Genomic DNA, 21,696 nt, shown 5'->3' on the forward strand with positions numbered 1-21,696 from the left:
AAATATGGTAAACAGAAAGTGCTAAAAGAAGTCCAGTGGAGTTGGAGCAGAAAAAGGGTGAGCACAATGTTAAATGAGGCTAGAGAGGAGGTCAGGGAACAAATTTTGCAGGACCTGGTAGACAACCTTAAAGGGTTTAATCTTTATACTAAGAGCAATGGAAAAATCTTTGCAGGGATTTAACCAGGACATGATCAGATCTGCATTTCAAAAAGAGCACTTTAGCTGTTTGTGAGGAAAAGGTTGGAGGGGTCAGAATAGCTTGCAGCAGACTAGTTAGCTCCTTTAGTAATTGAGGATAGAGTTGATGACCTTGTGGGCTAGGGTGGTGATGGGGAGATGAAGATAAGAGGGATATTTTAGGGGGTAAAAACCAACAGGAGTGAGTGTTGCATTGAATTTGGTGCTAAGTTTGTCGGGAGGAGATTTCAAGGATGATTTCCAGATTTCTGTCATCTACATGAGGACAGATGGTGGTGCCACACACGGGATGAAGAAGGCTGGAATAGGATCAGTTTTTAAGGGAAAGATTATGGGTCCTAATTTGGACAAGCTTAGTTTGAGGTGATGATAAATAAATTATGATTGAGACACATAGCAGAAAATGATGTAGCCTTAAAATGTGCTATCATGTAAACATGTTCAAGATATTTTCTAAGTGAAAAAATGTGATCATATTATGCAAAAAAGAGCACGGTATGTGTTTTTGTGTGTACACACGTAGAATATGGAAAGACACCAAGACGATTAAGGGTAGATACGCTAGGCAGTGGCATTGGTGGGATGGCAACAGGGATATGAGAGAGAACATTTATATTTTGTACCCTCCTGGTTATACTATTGGAAAGTATCATAAGACAATGAGAATGTATGGATTTTTATAATTAAGGAAATTAATAACAATTTAAAGCAAACATACAATATAAGAATATTTCTTTTTTAGAGGTTACTTAGTTGGAAAGATCATGTGAGTGTTGTTATATTTTTTATTGTGAACAGAAATTTTTCCTGCAGCTTTACATCCCTAACCCAATAGCTCATACACTTGGCTTTTTAATCCTTTTCCACTAGATTACACTATTACACTAGATTTTATATTGCCTGTATACTGTTTTGTATTCTGCTTTTCACTAATTTTATTATTTTCACAATAGTCCAACATTGTGCAAGTGAGGACATTAAATTGTAATGGTGCATATAACTGTTGCTTATATGCATTGTTTTTGTTAAAGTTTCCACTGGTGTTCCTGTTTCATCTGAGATATATAGTTCTGTTCCCATGAGTGGAAACCCAAACTTATCTTCTCAGGCTATTTGAGCAAAAGAGCAGAAAATACCAAGAGAAGTGAGTAACCTTCCCTTCTCCATTAACTATTCTGTCAAACCAAACTTCTTATATTGAACATTTAACTTTCCACTCAATTTTGATATTGTGTTTAATGCAGTTGAGTCTTGCTCACACATAACTTTTTGCTTTTGTTGTATTGTTTCCTCCGAATAGATATCTAAAAGCTTATGAGAGTCAGAATATAAATATCGATGTAATTCATTTCTTATTACATCAGGCTTCCCTCAAAAGGGTTAAACTGTAGCCCTCAACTTGGCTGAGTGCAGAGAATGAGGACTGGCTGAGATGCCATCTTTTTAGTCCTTGGGCAACCATGTTGTGGAGTTTGGTATGGCTGTTGCCTCTTCTGAGTAGCCTCTACAGTTGACTCTACTATATGTTTCTATAGAATATCATTTTTCATATGTGTCATGATTGTGGAAAAAAGTGAGAGTGCAGTATTATTATATAATGCCACCTGTAGTGATGACAGTTTTTTTTCATTTGAAGATATATTTTTAAAAACGATTGTATTTAAAGAAATCCAAAATTTTCTTCAAATTAGTTGAAGAGTAAATGTAATAATAGTTTTCATTTTTTGGGGACATGATTATATGCTAGGCATTCTTCTAAAGTTCTTAAATACATTATGTCATTTAATACTCAACAGTATGTCACTGATATGGGTACTATTCTATTCCAGATGAAGCACAGAAACATTGAGTAACTTGCCCAATGGACAAAAATTAGGATTTGAACCCAGACATTCTGTCTGTAAAGACTGATGTTAAACACTACCTTTCTGCACTACAGTTTTATTTCACTCTAAAGTCTCTTATATCTAATTTTTTTAGCTGCTTCTGGCATTCTTCATTTAAAGCCTTGCTGTAACATTTCTTTTAGGATTATCTTTTCCCAACTCCTTTCAGAGGTTGGGGTAAACAGTCCTCCTCAGTAAAGCCATTTTTTTCCCCATAGGTTCCAAAACTTAAAGCTTTCTTCTTTCAACAAATTGTTTTTGTTCTTGTTTTGGTGCCCATAGTGCATGAGATTAATTTCCACTGCACAGCAATAGCATAGTAATGGTGATGGGAACTTTGGCTTTCTATATGAAAAAATATATATAAATAAAAATGTATATATCATTTTGTGTAAGTACATTCTTTGATTGCACAACAAAATCACCTAATAATGCATTTCTCAAAAAGTACCCCCATTATTAAGCAATGCATGACTGTATTTGGGGGTGGTATTGATGTGTTCATGACATAGACTTTGCAGTCAGCCATGAAATGGGTTCAAAATTCAACTCTGCCACTTAGTAAACATAAGACCTGGGGTGAGTTAACATAATTTTCTTAAACTTGGTAGTCTCATTGTAAAATAGAGTGAATACTACCTACTTCACATAGTCATTGTAAGGATTACATTAGTTAATATGTGTACAACCCTTGGTGTAGTATCCAGCACTTAGTATTTAAGACATTGTAGCTAAAGAAGAGAAGTAATGGTCAACCTACATTTTTTAGAGAGAAAAATGTAAAAACAATGTTTTGATGTAGGAAATAATTTTAAAAGAAATGAGGAGAATTGCATAAAAGAAGGGAAGAGAAAAACGTAGAGGGTCAGGGAGCAGCGTAACAACTTGGATGGGGATGGTAAGAGAAGGGAAGGGATGCCTGGACACGTGAGCTATATAACCAACTTCTGAAAACAAAGTCTTCCATCCCCCTTACAGTGGAATATGAAAGAGATGAAGTAGTGGACAGAGAAAGACTTGACAGTTTGCTTTTAAGGTGAGTATGATAATCAGATTAAATTTCATTTGGCATATCCGGCTGTTTACTTGGACAGTGATGTCTGAATAAGTTATTATTTATTATTTCCATTCCTTGATATTCTGATTAGCTCGTCAGCAATCAGTCACTATTCACAGCTCTTCAATTACTTTTATTAAATAGCAATCCTCTCCTCCCCCAGTCAGCAAATTATTCAGTTTGGGAAACAGTAGTATCTCTTCAGAGAGTGCTTGCCCCAGGCCAGATGAAATGTAGTCATGCCACTACAAGACTCAAAATGAATCATGGAATCTTAAGACAAACTTTAACTGTCATATGGTTTCTATGGAAGGTGAAGGCATGCCAGCCACCTTTGGATTAATTTAGGCTTTGATAATTTTGAAGGGGGAACATTGAAAAGATGATTAAATTATGTACAGTGATATCCTGGCTAATTGTGTGAATGCCTTCTTAGCTTGGGCTTTGTAAATGCAAGATGCATATGATGTTTTGTTTTTGGGTTTATGAACTAGAGTAAAACTCACACCCAGATATAATTGTAACGTAGATTACCATGAACCTGGTGAGCACAGTGGCGTTCTCTTCCTTTTAAGATTCCTGAGGATAGTCCAGTGTCTTTGGAGGAAGTCCAAGAACCAGTCTCTACAAGGTTGACTTATCTTTACACATTAGATTTAATCTTGAAAAGTTATAGGTAGGATAAATATTTTAAATATTGAGTCATATTTTTCCATCCTAGAGAAATCCATTCTCACATAAAAAAATGCATTGGTCCTTTTCTAATGAAAATTAAACTTTAAAATACTGGCCTTTTTCAATGAGTATTCTGTACTTGTCAATGTACAGAATACAATACTTTTCTATATGAGAAGTTAGTCAAGTGGATCCATGATATTGGACACACAATTAAAAATAAATAGTTATTTCCCTATTATTAAAGTTTCTCCCTCAATATGTGGGACTTGGTTTAAGCACATCATTTGTGGCATCGTGTCTTGCCTTTAGTGATATTGCCTGGGGAGTAGAGCCATAAAACATTGTCCTTTTATTGAGATTTATTGGACTTCAGTCTTCTGTGGTCAAAATAGGACTTCATCTGGATCAATACAAACTTTTAAAAAATGAATGTGTTCAAAAGCAGTGCTGGCCTTGAAATACAGCAACGTCTGTGTGTTGTGTTTAAACTATTCTACCCTGCCTGTCTGTTTAAACAATTGAGACACCAATTCAGTTTGCTTTTTGAATCCTGTAAAAGCCAACTAGACTGCCCTTATACAGGACCTGGAAAGTATGAGCAATGATGCATTGATTCACTAGCCAAGGACATGTAGTGGTGTTAAATCTTATGCTGGGTTAGTCGGTTTCTAAAAGCAAGAGTGTGAGAAAAAATTCCATAGACCTAAAGTTATCCTAGTAAATCCTTTAAATCACCCATAAGGTATAATATGTGTAGTTTTGTGTATAAAACTGAACAATAATTCTTTTGCACAACATAGTCTGAGAACCACTGAGCTAGAATAAAGGAAGGAACAAAAGAGAAGCTGCCTGGGCACTCAACCCATTCTTTCTTTATGGTAACTACCCAGTTCATGGAGAAGTGGAGAGTTCTATAGAGTGTCTGCTTGCCTGCAGGATTTACTTCATTATGCTTTAAGATTAAGCCCCTGTAATCTTCAGACACATTAACAGATGATTTGGTTTTGTAAGGATTGAATTAGACAGTATACATGAAAGCACCTTGCTCAGGAGCTGGTGATGGGAAGCAGTTAAATCTAAATGTTGCTTGTCATATCCACACATACATTGTTCTTTGGAACATTGTAGAGAAGAATTTGGCCACCTGTTTCTTGTGCTTCTAGTTGGGATATTCCACTATCCAGCAAGGTCTTGCATGTTTTTACAAATTGATTGTATCTGTAAATCATTTGGAGGTTGGAATGGGTAGGGTTTTCAGGTAATAGTTTATATTTCTTTGGGTTCTGTAATGGCTCCTCTGTCTTCTAGAGTTCACAGTTTTGTATATGAATTACCTGACGGAATTATGTAACCCACCTACCTAGACTCTCCATGGTGGAGTCATGAATATGTGTTTTAGAATTTTTTACTATGTATATTTTTGGGGTACATGTGAATATGTATTTTGGGGGAGCTGCCTACGTGATTCCTATGTAACCAGCACGTTGCTTTTGGAACACAGCCATCAGGAAAACCCTGGGGGTGGAGTATTTTGCCATAAGAGACTATTAGCATTTCCAATCCTGTTTTAGCTTAAATTATTGGGAAATGTCTCCTGTATTATTCATCTAGTTTTAAAAATACGTAACTTCAGTTATTAAATAAACCATTTATTAGAGAAATTCATAAGATTGGTCATTTAGTAGATAAAATTAATATTCTTAATTTGACATATTTTTTAAATTGAATACAAATTCAGTAGCTTATTTTGGGGGGTGCTGGGGATTTTGATTTGTACTCCTAGGTGTCACTGACATGATCACCTGAGGTTTTGTTTGTTTTTAATAACCTGGGTTTAACAACTTTTTAAAATTTTAATTATGGATATGTAATAGTTGTACATATATAAAGGGTGCCTGTGACATTTTGATACAAGCATACAATGTGTAATGATTAAGTCTGTAACCTCGGTTTTAGCCGGCTGCAGTGGTCCCAGCAGTGGTTGTAGTCCTAGCTACTTGGGAAGCTGAGGTAGGATGATTGCTTGAGCCCAGGAGTTCTAGTCTAGCCTGGGCAACATAGTGGACCCCATCTCTAAAAACACTACTACTACTACTAATAATAATAATCTGGGTTTTGAGTTGTATTCTTTTCTCATTTTGAAGGGTTGGATTTTTCATAATTTAGTTTAAGTTCAGATTTTTACTGAAAATTCAGTTTGAAAAGGAAATATGCCTTTTATTTCTGATTTATTAAGGTGGGGAGCTCTTCTAAAGTTAAGTTTGCTGTACCCCACTAACTGTTGCTGTCTTCACTTTCCTTTCCTTTTCTCATGCCCAAAGTATTTTCCTTACTTCCACATGCTTGGTCCTACCCATTCTACCTTTTCTTGCATTGTATCTTATCAGTTATGCTCCTGTTCTTTATCCTTAATCTCTTCCCCGCTTATATCTTTTCCTCTATTTAGATACAAAATATGTCATCCCTACTAAAATAACCAACCTTCTGTCCACCTTGCTACTCTTCAGTCTATCATTTGATCTTTTTGCTTCCCTATTCTGATCAGTGTTCTTGAAAGATTAACTGTAATTTCTGCATCTACATCTTGACCTTTTGCAGTTTGGCTTCTACTCTCACCACTTTATCGGAACTCCACTTTCAAGGAGTCACCAGTAACTTCTCACTTTTCAAATCTAGCAGTCTTTTCTAAGCTCTCATCCTCTTTGACCTTTTTGCAGTAAGAGAGGATGTTGATCACACTCTCCTTGACATCTCTCTTCTATTGGCTTATGTGACTCTTCAGACTTCATTTTTCAACCTCTGTGACTGCTTCTCTCTTCTTTCTTTGCTGAATCATCCTCTGCTTTTGATATGTTAATGTATTTATTAACATGTTGTTTTGCTTTTGCTGTCCCTCTTACCTTTTGAGCATTCTTTCTTACTGCATTTCAGGTCCAGAAGTTAGGACAGGCCGGGTGCGGTGGCCCACACCTGTAATCCCAGCACTTTGGGAGGCCAAGGTGGGCGGATCACCTGAGGCCTGGAGTTTGAGACCAGCCTGCCCAACATGGTAAAACCCTGTCTCTACCAAAAATACAAAAATTAGCCAGGCATGGTGGTGCACACCTGTAGTCCCAGCTACTCCAGAGGTTGAGGCTGGAGAATCTCTTGAACCCAGGAGGCGGAGGTTGCAGTGAGCCGAGATCGTACCACTGCACACCAGCCTGGGCAATAGAGCAAGACTCCATCTCAAAAAAACAAAAACAAAAAAACAAAACAAACACACAGAAGCTAGGACAAATCCCATGGGCAATTCTTGGGCTGAGCCGAATCCACAAGGAACTTACCTAAAGTAGCCCAAGGGAGGATAGGAGGGAGAGCCAATATTGTAATCAGAAAAAATGTTGCCCAAATCTATCATGTCTAAAATGTAAGGGTGAAAAATCAGAGAGTAGACGCAGATTGGCAGTTTGGATGATGAGAAACAGGATCGATGAATGGGTCAAGAACAGGAACATATATTTGCTCTAGATCACTTACTATGTAAGAGCCTGATGTATGTTACCAGGGACATGGTATCTTTAAGGAATCACACTAGGGCTTTGGCTTCAATAATCATTTCTCTGGAGAAGAACTTTAAATCTGTATGTGAAGCCCCATTATATTATCTTCTTCTCAGATAGTTTCACCTAGATGTCCAACTAGTACCCTAAGTTTAACATATCCTGAATCAAACTAATCATCTTTCTCTTGAAACTGACTTTTCTGAGGTTCCTAATGTATTGCTATTCTATGTCATTCTAGATAAAAAATTCAAAGGCGTCTTTGATTCTCCTTTTATCCCTACACCTAGCAGTTTGAAAAAATATTGTCAGTATTATCTCCATGTTGTCTTGTAATTGGCACCACTTTTTGTTTCCTTGTGCTTCACCCTGACTGCTATCTGACACTCTTGCAGTAGCCCCTATTTAGTATTCCTTAACCCCATCCTAGTCATTGCTGCCAGTGTGAGGAAAATTCAACTGTGAATTTAAAAGCTACTTTAAACTTAACACAACATTCCTAGCCAGAGCTAATTGCTTCCCCATTTGTGTTCTTATAGCACGTATGCTTTCTACCATTTGTGTGTATAATTAGTATGATTTATTATATATGTGTGTGTGTATATGTATGTGTATGTATGTATATGTATATGTACATGAATTGCCAATCCCCATAGATTGTAAGCTCCTTCAGGGGCAGGAACTATGCCTTGGTTGTCTTGTATCCCCACATACTCCTTGTATTGACATACAACAAATATTTGCAGACTAGAATTAAACAGTTAGCTGGGCTGGAAGGAATCTGATCCCAGTTAATTGTAGGTGATCTGTGACAGTCATTTTAACATGACATTAATTTCATTTTTTTGTACATTTGTTTTATTCTGAAAAGCTTTTTTATTAAGCTGTGCTGATGGCATAAATGGAACAGTTAACTGGAAGACCAGACAGGCCAACAATTTTATTATCAGCAGAAAAATGGCTGCTGGGATGAAAGATGGTGAGTTTAGGTTGTAAATCTAAATCCCTTTGGGGGAGCCAATTAAATGTCTGCTTCCAATAGTCTCTTTCCTTTTTTAGTCATGTGTGGCTTTTTGTTGTTGTTGTTAGTAAGTCTGAAAAAATAAAATTTTGTTTTCCTAATCTTCTAAAACTTCTGTTTTAGATCCTCTGTGTTCTTAATCCATTATTTTTCAAGTCCTTTTCCTTGGCTGTAGCTTTGCCCTTTTTAAAGAAAAACTAAAAACCATTCCTATGTTTTTAACCTACCTTTTATCCAGTCACTAGCTTGCCACTTATAAAAATTGTCCTACTGTGTTTACTATAACAAGTTATTTATAATATTGAAAAACGTACATTTAACATGTATCATTTTAAATAGCATGTATGTAACCTTGGAAAAATAATCATATTTTGGTTAATTTTGGATGATTCTTGTTGCAAAACCAAACTGATATGTTTGCTATTACTTAGTGGCACTTGTTTTCTATTGGAAAGATGACTTGACCTGTAAATGATTGATTGATCCTTCTAAATTTTTCTTCAGTATCTATAAATGTGACCATCAGCAGTATTCCAGGACCTTTGAAATAACGCATTTCATTAGGGAGAAAAGGCATTACTTAACAGTCAAAATATTAGTTGTTTTCAAAATATCAGTTACCATTATGAACTTGCACTTAATATTTCTTTTTTTTTTTGGCTTTATGATCCTTCACACAGAATATTAACTACATGTGTTCATGAACATCAGCAGAATAGTAGTTTCTCTAACTTTGGAGCAACCAAAGTGCCTATAAAAATAATAGTAATGTTAAAATGTTTTCAAAAGAACAGTAATTTTATGTGATAAGACGATAATGCCAGATGAAACCTGCTGGGTACTTGTAGGATTGATTCCTGGCTTACTTCATTTTCTTCATACATCTCTGAAGTTGGGCATCACTAACATTTTTATAGCTGGAACCAAATTATTCTTCAGCTGGACACTTCTACCCCCAGATCTCTTTCACAATGGGACAAAGTTTCCCAACATCTATTTTCTCAAGTGACTTTGAAACAAACCTACAAATACCTGTGTATTTTTAAGGAATTTTCCTTGCTAAGATCTGTAAGAAAAGATACATAGAGTTTCATACAAATAACTTCTCATGAAAAGAGCACAAAAATTTGTTTTAAAAAGCACTAGACGCACTTGTTCCAGGACACAGTCCCATGATCTCATAGTTCTTTTCCCCACATTCTCTTTAGATATTGCCATCAGATTCTCCCAAGTTCCTTCAAGGGAATCACCCCTGATTACACCCTTATCTGGCTGGTTTCTTGAGCAAGCTGAGGGCCATCGGCTTCTTTGACACAGTCACTCTTCCTTTTTTCGAATCTATTTTCTGGTTATGGGTCCCCGGTGTCCTTCACTGTTGCAATCTGCACTGCACTTCTGCTCTGTCATCTCCAAAGGACTTGGGACATGCCCTGGTTCCTTGTGCCTCACCTAAGATCTCTGAAGACTCTTCCTCTGGACTTCACATCATTTTTCACTAGATTGCAGTCATCCCTTTTCTTCAGTCTTTTCTCTTTAGCTTTGATCCCTGGAACCTCTATCCTCTCTGAGCATGCCTCTCTCTCCTCTTGCTGTTTGATTTGCCAAAAAAAAAAAAAATACTCTCTCAACAGCTGCTACACTCAGCAGAGTCATCTATTATGGTGCTGTTCTCAGGGAAGTGCATTTCAAGACCTTGACATATAGTGTCATCTAGAATCTCTAAGAGACGCCAGTCTCTTCCTGTTTCAAACTTCATACTGTCATTGAACCTCACACTGATTTCCTCCTTGGGACCCAAGAGATAACTAGAGTTTTCAGAATAGAAATGATCACTCCATCTTGAATCTACTGAGGTAACGAGTTTAGATTATCACATTTTCTTATTTCATCAGTTTAGCTTGATCTCATCCTTTAGATTATTTTTCTTTCTTCTCATCCTGTTTATATCCTATCATTATAGTTCTGAATTATCAAGATACCTTATACAGGGAGTAAGTTTTGTCAACTGTATGAGGAGAATTGTTTCATCACTTTTAAAATTATAATAACAAATACTAGTAGCTTGTATGGCAAGGCCATTTTAAATGCTGTCTCAGATATAGAATGTTCTTTGAGATGTTCTTGACCATGAATCCCAGTCATCTCTTTTTGAAAATTTCAAGAGAGCACAAAAGATGATAGGATCATTTATATATAAAATAAATTTAACAAATGTATGTTTTGTTTCGCTTTTTAATTAATTAATTTTTTTTTTTTGAGATGGAGTTTCGCTCTTGTTGCCTAGGCTGGAGTGCAATGGTGTGAGCTCAGCTCACTGCAACTTCCTCCTCCTGGGTTCAAGCGATTCTCCTGCCTCCTGAGTAGCTGGGATTACAGGCACCCACCACCACACCCTCCTAATTTTTTGTATTTTTAGTAGAGATGGGGTTTCACCATGTTGGCCAGGCTGGTCTTGAACTCCTGACCTCAAGTGATCTGCCCGCCTTGGCCTCCCAATGTGCTGGGATTGTAGGCGTGAGCTGCCAGGCCCAGCAAAGAATATTCCAATTCTTAGCTAAAGTGGTAGGATGGTACTTCTTCTGTAAATAGGATTCCAAGGAATTTGAATGCCTTAACTTTTGACATTCTACCTCAGCACCCAGTAAGTGGTTACAAAAGTAATAAGGAATACTCCAGATATGGACTATGGAATCTCTTCTTTTTTTCCCCGGAATGGGAGTAGGGGACCTACTTGAGCAAGCTGAGGGCCATCAGCTTCTTTGACACACCCACTCTTCCTTTTTTCTATTTTCTAGTTATGGGTCCTATAGGCTTGAAGCAGTCACTTAGTCCCTCTACATTCAATTTTGTTATCTATAAAATGGACTGAACTCTCCAGGAGAGCAAATGCATGCAAACTCTGATTGTTAGTAACTGTCAGGAATCCTGGGTTAAGTAGGAGGCAGAGGCCATATGCAGGTAGAAAATAATGTTATGATCTGTCTCTTAATAAAGAAATATATTTGGCATGCCCAGACAGGATGACATATAAAGCTCTTTTCAATGTAGCATGCTATGACACTAAGCTTATTGATCACCAATTAGCCATGGTTTGCAACCTTTTTCTGATTGACATTTAAAAAACACACACACATGAAATCACACAATAATCAAGATGTTTAGTTCCACTTTGGAAAAATTGAAAGTAAGTGGTTTTAGTTGGGAAAAATATCATGAAGAAACTCTTCTGCTTTTTTGTAGAAGATTCAAGTAATGGTTTCCTCTCCTACTTCATGCAAAGAAAAGTGGCCATATCTCTTACAGAAATGAAGTTTACAAAGACACTGTAATGCCTTCTTAGTGATGGATTCCACAGCCAAGGCATGGACTATCTGTTACTGAAAAAAAACAATAGTTTGCCAATGCCAGATGAATGGCCTGCAGTACTTTGATGTTGAGTGAATTAAAGGTGAAGGGCAGACTGCTGAGAAAATCTTTTGATTCACAGCCAAGATTCATAAAGTTGTATTGATAAAACACAAGGTAAATCTTAGAAAAACAAAAACAAAAACAGGTTGTCTAACTGGCTGGATATTGATATCTCTTAAAATATTTCTCTACAGCAATTACCTGGTTTAATAATTAAATTTCAATTTGACTGTAGTAACAACATGTTAAAAAATAAATTAGAAAGGAATCCATAAATGTATCAGGCTATGCAAACCTTGAAATGAGTTCTTTTGATGCAGACACCAAGTGAGATTTGCCTCTTGTAATCAATTCCTGTGTATACAGGGACTCTGAATCTCATAAAGAGTTTTTAGATGTTAAAACTATAAAATATGAGACAAGAGGTATTATTTTTTTGTCAGTACTTAACATTTTTAATTATCAGGGATGATGATACCTAGTTGCTTAGGCAACAATTTATTTTAAAAGATACAGCAAATAGGTGGCTGTTTAGTACTCTCTTTGTATCCTCAACATACCTTCAAACCTTCTTAATCATTCTTATCCAAAACATTTTTTTAGATAATACTTACTGTTAAGGCAATACTTAAACTAAGTTCAAATTACTTGAACAGCTAATTTCCTAGCTGTGAAATATATACTATCATATTTAAATAATTTGAACTTAGTTAAAACACCTTTGCGATGCTTCCCCATGAATAGCTTCCATCTTCAAACTCTTCATGTGAGAAACAAATAGATAAAATTGAAATGCTTTTAGAAATAGACTTTAATTGCTTATTAATAAGTTACTTATTAATTATATTGTGTTATAGTATCTTAGGCTGATTTAGCTATAACTAAGGGCAATATATCATTTAATCCATAGATCTCTTTGTTTAAATTGTGCAGTGTGTTTCCCACATATCGAATATGTAAGTAATTGTTTTATACAATGCATTCAATCCATTTTTTATTTGACAGTTCATGGTTATGTAATATATGGGTTGAATTAAGACTTTCAATTGTACACCTGTTTATTTGTGAATGTATTTTATAACAGAGTTTCTGCTGCCATCACCTTAAGTAATGGCTCTCTCTCAAGTATAGTAAGATCATCTATTCAGAAGTGTACTCGTCAACTAAGAACCAGGAAATACGCCACAAAAGAGTCTTTCAGCAGCCAAAATAGATGCTGCGAATGCAGGCTCCTGTCTTTTACATCTAGCAGAGCCCTATGTGCGTTAAACAGCATGCATTTGCTTTTACTTCAGTGTGCAACCCTGCCTCATTTGGTAGTCTGGTTTCTAAACCTGCAGCTGATTAATAACAGCAAATTAGAGGGGATAGAGAAGCTGCTATGGGAAACATACTGATAGCGATGAGAAATGACAGCTGACAACTTGTCTACAAAACAGAAAACAAAATCTGTAAAACACACAACCTTAAAAAGCATTAGCAGACTGGGACCCACAGTGTGATCGGTAAATGACAAGGCAACCAAACAGTCCATACGGGTATCACCGTATAATAGAGCAGAGTGCAACAATTGATGTATAAAATGATGATCTTATACCATCATGAAAAAGAATCAACTGCAGAGTACTTCAGAAACATCAGCTCTGTGGAACAATTCATTTCATGTGGTTGTGTTAAACTGAGATTTTATTAGATCCTTGTAAACCTTAAAAATTAGAAAATGATGATATAAATGGATGTTTTAAAGTGATTAGTTTATTAATAAAGCATCTATAAGAGAGACCTAAACATACTGGGTACCTAATAAAAGTCACCTGGACATAAATATTGACAATACTTTATGATTTTCTTCTCAAAGATTTCAGAAGAGAGATGGCTTTAAGATTTAAAACTAGCTCAAACTTGCAGGGTCTTATACTCAGTTGTTATTTTATCTTTATAGCCATGCAGTTGTTCTTGGTGATGCAGAAAAAGGGCTGGCAAGTGTTCTCTGGACATTTTTGTAGCAAAGGGGCTGTGTGTGTGCCCGTGCTTATGCATATGCCATTAAGAATAATCATTGTGTGAATTGTGAAGTTATATGCTGTGGATTCATTGGCAGCGTACCACCATAATACTTTCAAAATTTAATGTTTACTAAATACATTTAAACTTGTTTTGAAGGTAATTTTAATAAGCACACATGCACACACTTATATTTTCTTTATGGAGAAAGTTTCCACTGGACTATTAGTAAAGGAAAACAAGACATTGTTTAGCTAGCATGAGGTCCCTTTTTTTTTTTTGCTACTGCTTTCATGGTCTGTTATTTGATTCTGGGCTCTGTGCTGTCACATAATGTAGAGTTGTTGAAATGGCTGCAGATTCTATACCCTGTGCATGAAACATACAGATAACAGTTTTGTGAACAAGGTTTTGGTAACACGGTGATGAGATACATTGGAGCTATGTTTAGGGATAGCGAGATAATGATCCCAGCTACTTGCTTCCATACCCCTTTGGCTCTTTCTACTCAGATATATAATTATTACTTAAAAAATTGTTCCTTATAACTACCTGTCTTCAGAAGTTTTTAATCTTTGTAAATCTAGCTATGCTTGCTATTTGGAGATGATGTGTTTGACCTCTTGCGGGTTGGACTTTTGGTCTCATTGTTTTTCCCATTAATAGTGATAGAATTGCATGGATTTAACCACCCATAGGTTTCCAGTTTCATTTATATCTAGTGGCGTATGTTTGCAGAGGTAATGGATTTGCAGCCGTAGAAGATTGCAAAACCATGCGATACACAGAGAGGCCAGACCCTGTTACCTTGGCTTGATTAGCATGGCACTGTACACATGTATATTTCAGAGATTATTAGATCTTAGTGTTGTGGATTCTTAGAGTGTTTAAATTTGATTTTCAAGACTTGCTCTTAAGGAAAACAACATGCTTTAAGCTTATGGTTTGTGAGTGCTGCCTAGGCATATGTGAGTGCAACATGTGTTAACTGTTAGTAATAGCCTCTGTGGGTGTTGGAGCAGACCCCATCAGCTTTATTTATATAGCTTATGTTTAGAACAAGAACCTATAGCTTCGAATTCTGTGTGATTTGTTGTTTTTGAAAGGAAGCATAGGTGTAAATACTGCCCAAATTGCCTCTGTTGAAGAGCTATTTGTTTTGCAAGTAACAAATGCGAAAGGGAAAGGCAAAGGGCACTGCTCTAAAATGTTGTGTGGGTGCCTGTAATTTAAACTGATGCTACAGAAAGGAAGTATTATTTTTACAAACAAAACATAGTGGCTTAGTCATTTTCCATTTCTAGATGATGAATGTGTCATACATCTGTATCATGTTTTTCTCAAAGTGAATGGCATACTATACTTAAAGTGAAGCAGCCTTTACTGTGGAGTTGCCAAGGTAACTGACCAGCAAGTATGCAGTTCCGCAGATTGCTGAAAGGCAATTGAGTACACATGAATAAAGAAATGTGCTTGTCATCTTCAAACCCAGGAGGGCCATGGTAGATTGTGTCTTGGCTCTGTAGAACGCAGAAATGTTTTTTATAAAAGCAGAAACTGAGATGTTCTATGCAAGTTCTTGAAGTGAGATGATATGGAGTGGCAGGTACCCTTTCTTTAATGGTTCCACTTCAGGACCTGTGGAGGGCAATGTAGAAAATGGAATCATTTCAGTATTATTTAATATGAACAACCTTTCATTTTGCTTTGTTAGCTAGCTTTTACCACCTTATAGCAGCAGATACTAAGGGAGACTATTAGTTTATGATGTCAATGAAAGATGATAATCTACAGAATGCTACCCCTCTAAGTATTATATATATTTAGTTCACTAATAGGAAACTTGTGTTTACCTCTGCCATACTTTGTATTAGAATGTACTCATCCATTCCATAGGCATTGATACAATTATTCAAATATACCAGACTCTCTTCTAGCTGCCGAGAAAATAGCAAGGTAAATAAAACTTAGTGCTGTACTTCAAGGTATTTTTTAATCTCTAGAAAGAATAAATTAGATAATTAGATAAACTACAAAGAGATTCCTTTAGATTATTTGAAATGTTCTCTGCTTTGGATGTAGGGTTGTGATCCTGAATTTAAATACTTTGATATACAGAGTGAAATGACTTTTTAGCAGGAGTTCAAAACTCCCTATTTTGACTCTTCTTTTCTTCCCAGTTTTGCCTCCCCCTACCTTAAATTTACCCCAGGATCCAGCATTACTGACTTAATTCCCTTCCCTGAAAGGCCCCCACAGTATCCAGTATTGTATCTTGCACATATGTTCACTGTGAAATGCTGAAATTCCACATCTCTGAGTTTCAGAATCCTACTACTGTAGTACTTTAAGAGCCATATTGAATTCCACTTCTTCCATAAATCTTTTCCGAATCTGTCCAACCTTAATTGCTCCTCTCATATTTCCAGGTGTTGCCAAAGCAGTTTTACCTCTGGGATAATACCTAGTTAGGTGGATGTTGGCCTCCCAAACCAGATGGTGAACTCCTGGAAAGCAGTGGCAGGGTCTCTTTCATCTTCATATTCCCCATAGCACCTCATATTCAGGGTACATTATGGTATCAAACTGGTAAAAAAAAGTATAAAATTCTCATCTTTACTATTTTTCTGTGATTCATTCGTTGTTGTTTTGGGGAATGGGATTATTCCTGCTGGGAAGTACATTGAGTAGAAGTTGGGTACTGTAAATGCCACAGGGGAAGATCACTTATGAATACTAGCACAAAACAAATCAGGAAAGAATAGATCTCTCTACATACCTAGTTTAAACATAACTTGTAGCTTCCTTCCCTCTGTTACACAGCCTTTGAAGTTATGTTTTTAGTAGTAAATCTGTAGATACGTGAAGCTACAAGTCAAATATTTTAGCTCAGTTCCCCCTTTTCTGGCAGCCATCCACCGAACTGCAGGGACAAGTTTTCACAGATAAAGAAACATTTTGTGGGAGTTTTTATTTTTGTGCTGAAAAATGTAGTTCAGTGATCTTGCTATCCAAGGCTTTTAGTAAGTTGTCAGCTTGGAGTGAGCAGCCTTGTGGTTCATAAGGTTAATTACCATATTTACAAATCCATTAATGACTTAAAAGAAAGAACTGGCCTGATAGGGTTTATCTATCTAAAAATTGCAGCCACTAGCCAATCAGGAAAATAGAAACCCAAAAGAGATTGTAGAAGTGACAAGAGTAACGGCAATAATGTGTTAGTGGAGAAGATGCTATCAGAGCAAAAACAATAAGTGGAAACTAATCAAAACAATTGGCCATTTTAATGTACTCATATCATATGTCTTAAGTAACTGGTAAATCATGAAATTTGCTTATTTCACTTAAACAAATTATTTTGCCTGAATTTTATTATGTAATTGTTATTGCTTATTTAGGATGCAGCATAATATAATAGATTATATTGTTTGAATTATTAAATATCAAGATCAGGGAAAATTGAATAAATCATTTCTACGAGAGATGTGAGGAATGAATACCCAGAAAAAGTATCCAATGCATTTTTATAAGTAGATGTAAAAACCACATTACATGTATTGATAGTGTTATATAGTCTGACAAGCTTTATCTAGAAAACAATTAGTATAGTATGAATTCTTACCACTTAAAAATTACTCTATGTACTTTGCTTTAAAAAAAAGGAAAGAAGAAAAAAATCTGTAGCAATTATGTAGCTGGTCAGTTCTCATGAAGTATTTTGTTGGTAATAACTTCAAGTAAAAAGAAATTACCAAAAAGATATTATGGATAGCTTCATTATTTGATAACAGTCTAAAATACTAAATGTGCATAATTTTGTCTATGTAGTGTTTGAAAAGGCTGTAAACACAAATCAAAAGAATTTTTTCCCATTTTGTCCTGAAATCACTTCCATTTAAAACAAATTGTTATTAACAGTTTCCTTGCATGTTGCTTCAGTTTTTCCAGAAATGTCTACATAGTGAGACCCCTCTTTATAAACAGTGTAAGCTGAATTATCAAGGGCGTATCTCATTATTTGTCTTTCTGTCACTTATCTTTCCTCTTTGTTTTCAGTGTACAGTATTTTCTCCAAGGTACACTCCGATCGGAATGTATACCCATCAGCAGGTGTCCTCTTTGTTCATGTTTTGGAAAGAGAATATTTTAAGGGGGAATTTCCACCTTACCCAAAACCTGGTATGTTCTTTGTCAGGAAAAAAAAGCAGTTAACGTACTACATTTTTTGTTTAATTTGCATAATCTAGACATATATGATAAAATATCATTAACATTTCAAATGGTCTAAATGTGATAAATTGTTATAGGACATTTCTCATTTTCAGATTAGAAATTTAATTACAGACAAAAATAATTTATTTTTGAATGTTAAAGAAAGCATATTTCTGGATTCTCAGTCTTGAGTTTTATGTCTCTGACAAGTGATCTACCCATATTCACATGGAAATAATTATAGCTGTAAACTTATGATTTTCTATATTAAGACCTAGATTCTCACATACTACATTGATTTTTGGAAAACTATACATATGTTGTAGAGGAGAATGAAAAATGGCATTAGGTAAGAGCTTTTAAAAAGCTTTTACAATAGGAGATAATTTTATATAACTCCATAATAATATTATGGAGATTAATTTTTCCTTTTAAGTGATACCAATTATGAAGTCTTATTTAATTCACTATTGGTTTAAATATGTTATTTTGAATGATCATAAATGCCATCAAGTTAATGAAGATATACAAAGAATAGCAAGAGAAAACATATCATTATAACTCTTCCTTAAGCAGCAAATAAAAGCAAATTTTCTGAAAATTATATTGTGTAAGATTGTTTTTAGCATTAGAATTGATATAACTATTCTTTTTGAAGATTATATGATGAATACTATACCTGAAAACTCTCCCACAATATAGTTAGCCATGTTCCTAATAGTATTCAAGAAGATGAAATACGGCTTGTGAAGCATTTAACACAGGGCCAGGATGTGCTAATAAATGATACTGTTATTATTGCTTGTGATTAATAAATGCTGTCATTAGTACAGTTGTCATGGATTTGTAACGTCTTTTTCATCCTATCCTCCAGTGTTTTAAAATTACATTATTTTTGTTTTGATGAGACTTTTATAATTTTGGAATATCTTTCATACTCATATGATAGTGTCCAGAGTTTCATGAACGGAATATTTCGCAAAAGAATGAGTACATCAGCATGATTAGGGAATTCTCCTGAAAGATAGTTGTCTCACTGGCAGAACTATCTCACTGTTAGGTGACCAAAAATATATTTCCAAGAAAATTGTATGAATCCGCTTTCTTTGTTGCATCAGATTTTGAGACAAATTAAACAACCAAAAGGATTTTTTTTAACGTGGTGCCCTAATTTAAATTCCCAGATGGGTTTTGTATGTGTGTATTTAGTTGGCTACAAATGTAAGAAAAAAATTTTAGACAGAATGTTTTGATTGAAACTACCAAAGCAACATGTGTGAAAATAACTGTCTTATGTCTTAATTCTCTGTTTCTTATCTAGGCGAGATTAGTAATGATCCCATAACATTTAATACAAATTTAATGGGTTACCCAGACCGACCTGGATGGCTTCGATATATCCAAAGGACACCATATAGTGATGGAGTCCTATATGGGTCCCCAACAGCTGAAAATGTGGGGAAGCCAACAATCATAGAGGTAATTTACACCTAGAAAGAGCAAAACTATACATATATATGTGTGTGTGTGTGTATATTGTAATTTGAGTTTTAAGTGTTGAAACTAAAGTTACCTGATGGTGGTTTTTAATATTTTGTGCATGGAAACACAGTAGATAACATTTGGAAATGTGCCATTCTTTTCTGTTTATAAAGTTTTTGTCTCAGCTTTTATATTAAAAATGACAGTCTAAATTTGTGAAAAAAATATGACTTTAAAAGAAATAGATTATTATAATATGAATTCTATTTGAGAAAATAGTTGTAGACTTGATAGACTTATCTGTTCTGTATTTTGAATTCAAGTTTTATGTTCATTGAAATATAGCCATCAACAGACATCTTAAATACCCCTGCTATGTGCCAAGCATTGTGATAGGTGCTTAGGGATAGAATGATAAATAACAGGTGAATCTTGCCATGTCTTCTTACAATTCAGGGGTTGGAGGACTGGGATGCAAGCAAATACTTAGCCAACACTGTAATAACTGCTATAGTAAGAAGGTGCTGTTTGATGCAGAGTTGTAAGAAGGTAAAGAATTTACCTGACAAAGTAGAAGGAAGGCCATCTTGGGCAGAGGAAACAACACATCAAAATCTTGGAGGTATAAGAAAAGTCACATGGTCTCAGAGAACTATAAGTGTGGCTGGAATAGGATGTACCCCAGTAGGCAAATGATGGGAATGGGAGGTGTTGATGCTGGTAGGGGCAGATCTTTGAGGGCTCTGTAAGCCATCCTGGTGTGTTTAGCCTTTATTCTAGAAGTGATGGTGATGTTACCATTCATCAGGTCCTCACCAGCACCTAGCATTGTAGCTGGGAGATACTAGAAATTAACAACAACAAAACAGTTGTTACATTGAATCTTTAGTGGGAATTAATACAATACTTTAAAAAAAAGAATGGATGTATAAACTAAAAGAATACATCCTTTCAGAGGATTACATACTATGAATTTTTCTCCAAAGTTTTAGTCAGCTGTGTACTGTGGATGTGAGCTTCCACATTGGCCAATTCAGTTGGAATTGAAGTTTGTATTAACGGTTCAGTGATTTCTATCTATAAATCGTATTCCTTAAGGCAGTGTAGCTATAAGATAGACAGGTACTTAAAAGAAGCAAGTTAGTTTGAGCTATTGTCAAATTAATTTTTTTAAATATTCAGTAAAATTTATAAAAGAAATATATAAATGTAATTCACCACATTATTAGATTAAAGAAGGAAAAACAGCATAATTGTCATGATAGTTATGGAAAAAGTGTTTATTAAAATTTACTACCTATTCTTGATAAGAAAAAATAGCTCTTGGCAAACTAGGAATAGAAGTGAAGTTCCTTAATTTGCCAGTTTTTACCAAAAGTAATAGCGAACATCATTCTTCATAGTAAAATGTTAGAGAAATTTCATTTAAATTCAGGAACAAAACAAGAATGACTCTGTCTGATAAATCTATTACAGAATGTATTGGAGGTCCCAGCCAGTACAGTAAAGAAAGAAAAAGAAATTAAATCCCTAAGGATTTAAAAAGAAGAAATGGAAACCATCAGATATAAATGGTCTGTAGACTATTAAGAATCTTAAGAAAGGCCAGCAGTGAACTGTGAGATCATTATAAATTATTGTTACATTTCTACACATGAATAGCATGTATTGAGAAAATACACGTTTTTAAAAATACCATTTTTAATAGCAACAAAAATGTTGAGGTACTAGGAATAAATCTAACAGAATATATGCCAGGTCTCAAGTCTAGATAGATTAGGGATTACATGTAAAAAGCAAATTTTTAAACAATTATATTAAAATGTAGAAAAATCTCTTTTTGACCTATGGATAGGGAAGGATTTGTTAAGTAAGACCTAAATATTTTTAAGAGAAAAAATTTATCAATTTCACTATATGAAATTTGTGAATGTCTGTTTATCAACCATTAAACCAGAGCATGATTTAAAAAGACAAGCCACAAACTAGGAGAAGATATTTTCAACACATATAGCTGACTAAGGGTATCTAAAATAAAAATGAAATCCTGCAATTTAATAAGAAACAGATATTTCACTAAAGAGGAGACACAAACGCCAATAAACTTAAGTAGCTTGCTCTTATGGGTAATGAGGAATATTCAGATGGAGATCACAATGAAAATTTTGCCATCAGTAAAATGGATTGCAGGTGGATGTGGGAGTT

General features: G+C 35.2%; 1 protein-coding gene across 12 annotated transcripts in view; it reads left to right on the forward strand.

Moving 5' to 3' along the window:
- SGCE (sarcoglycan epsilon) overlaps positions 1-21,696 on the forward strand; it is a 70,820-nt gene that overhangs the window by 8,487 nt on the left and 40,637 nt on the right. For 4 of the 12 annotated variants that reach the window (XM_054558896.2, XM_009242989.4, XM_054558898.2 and 1 more), the window contains exons 2-4: positions 8,236-8,343; positions 17,854-17,976; positions 19,331-19,488. In XM_054558896.2, coding sequence (XP_054414871.1) covers positions 8,236-8,343; positions 17,854-17,976; positions 19,331-19,488 — 389 coding nt within the window. 12 annotated transcript variants of the gene reach the window in all.

The sequence above is a fragment of the Pongo abelii genome, chromosome 6 (assembly GCF_028885655.2).
Source record: "Pongo abelii isolate AG06213 chromosome 6, NHGRI_mPonAbe1-v2.0_pri, whole genome shotgun sequence".
NCBI lineage: Eukaryota > Metazoa > Chordata > Mammalia > Primates > Hominidae > Pongo > Pongo abelii.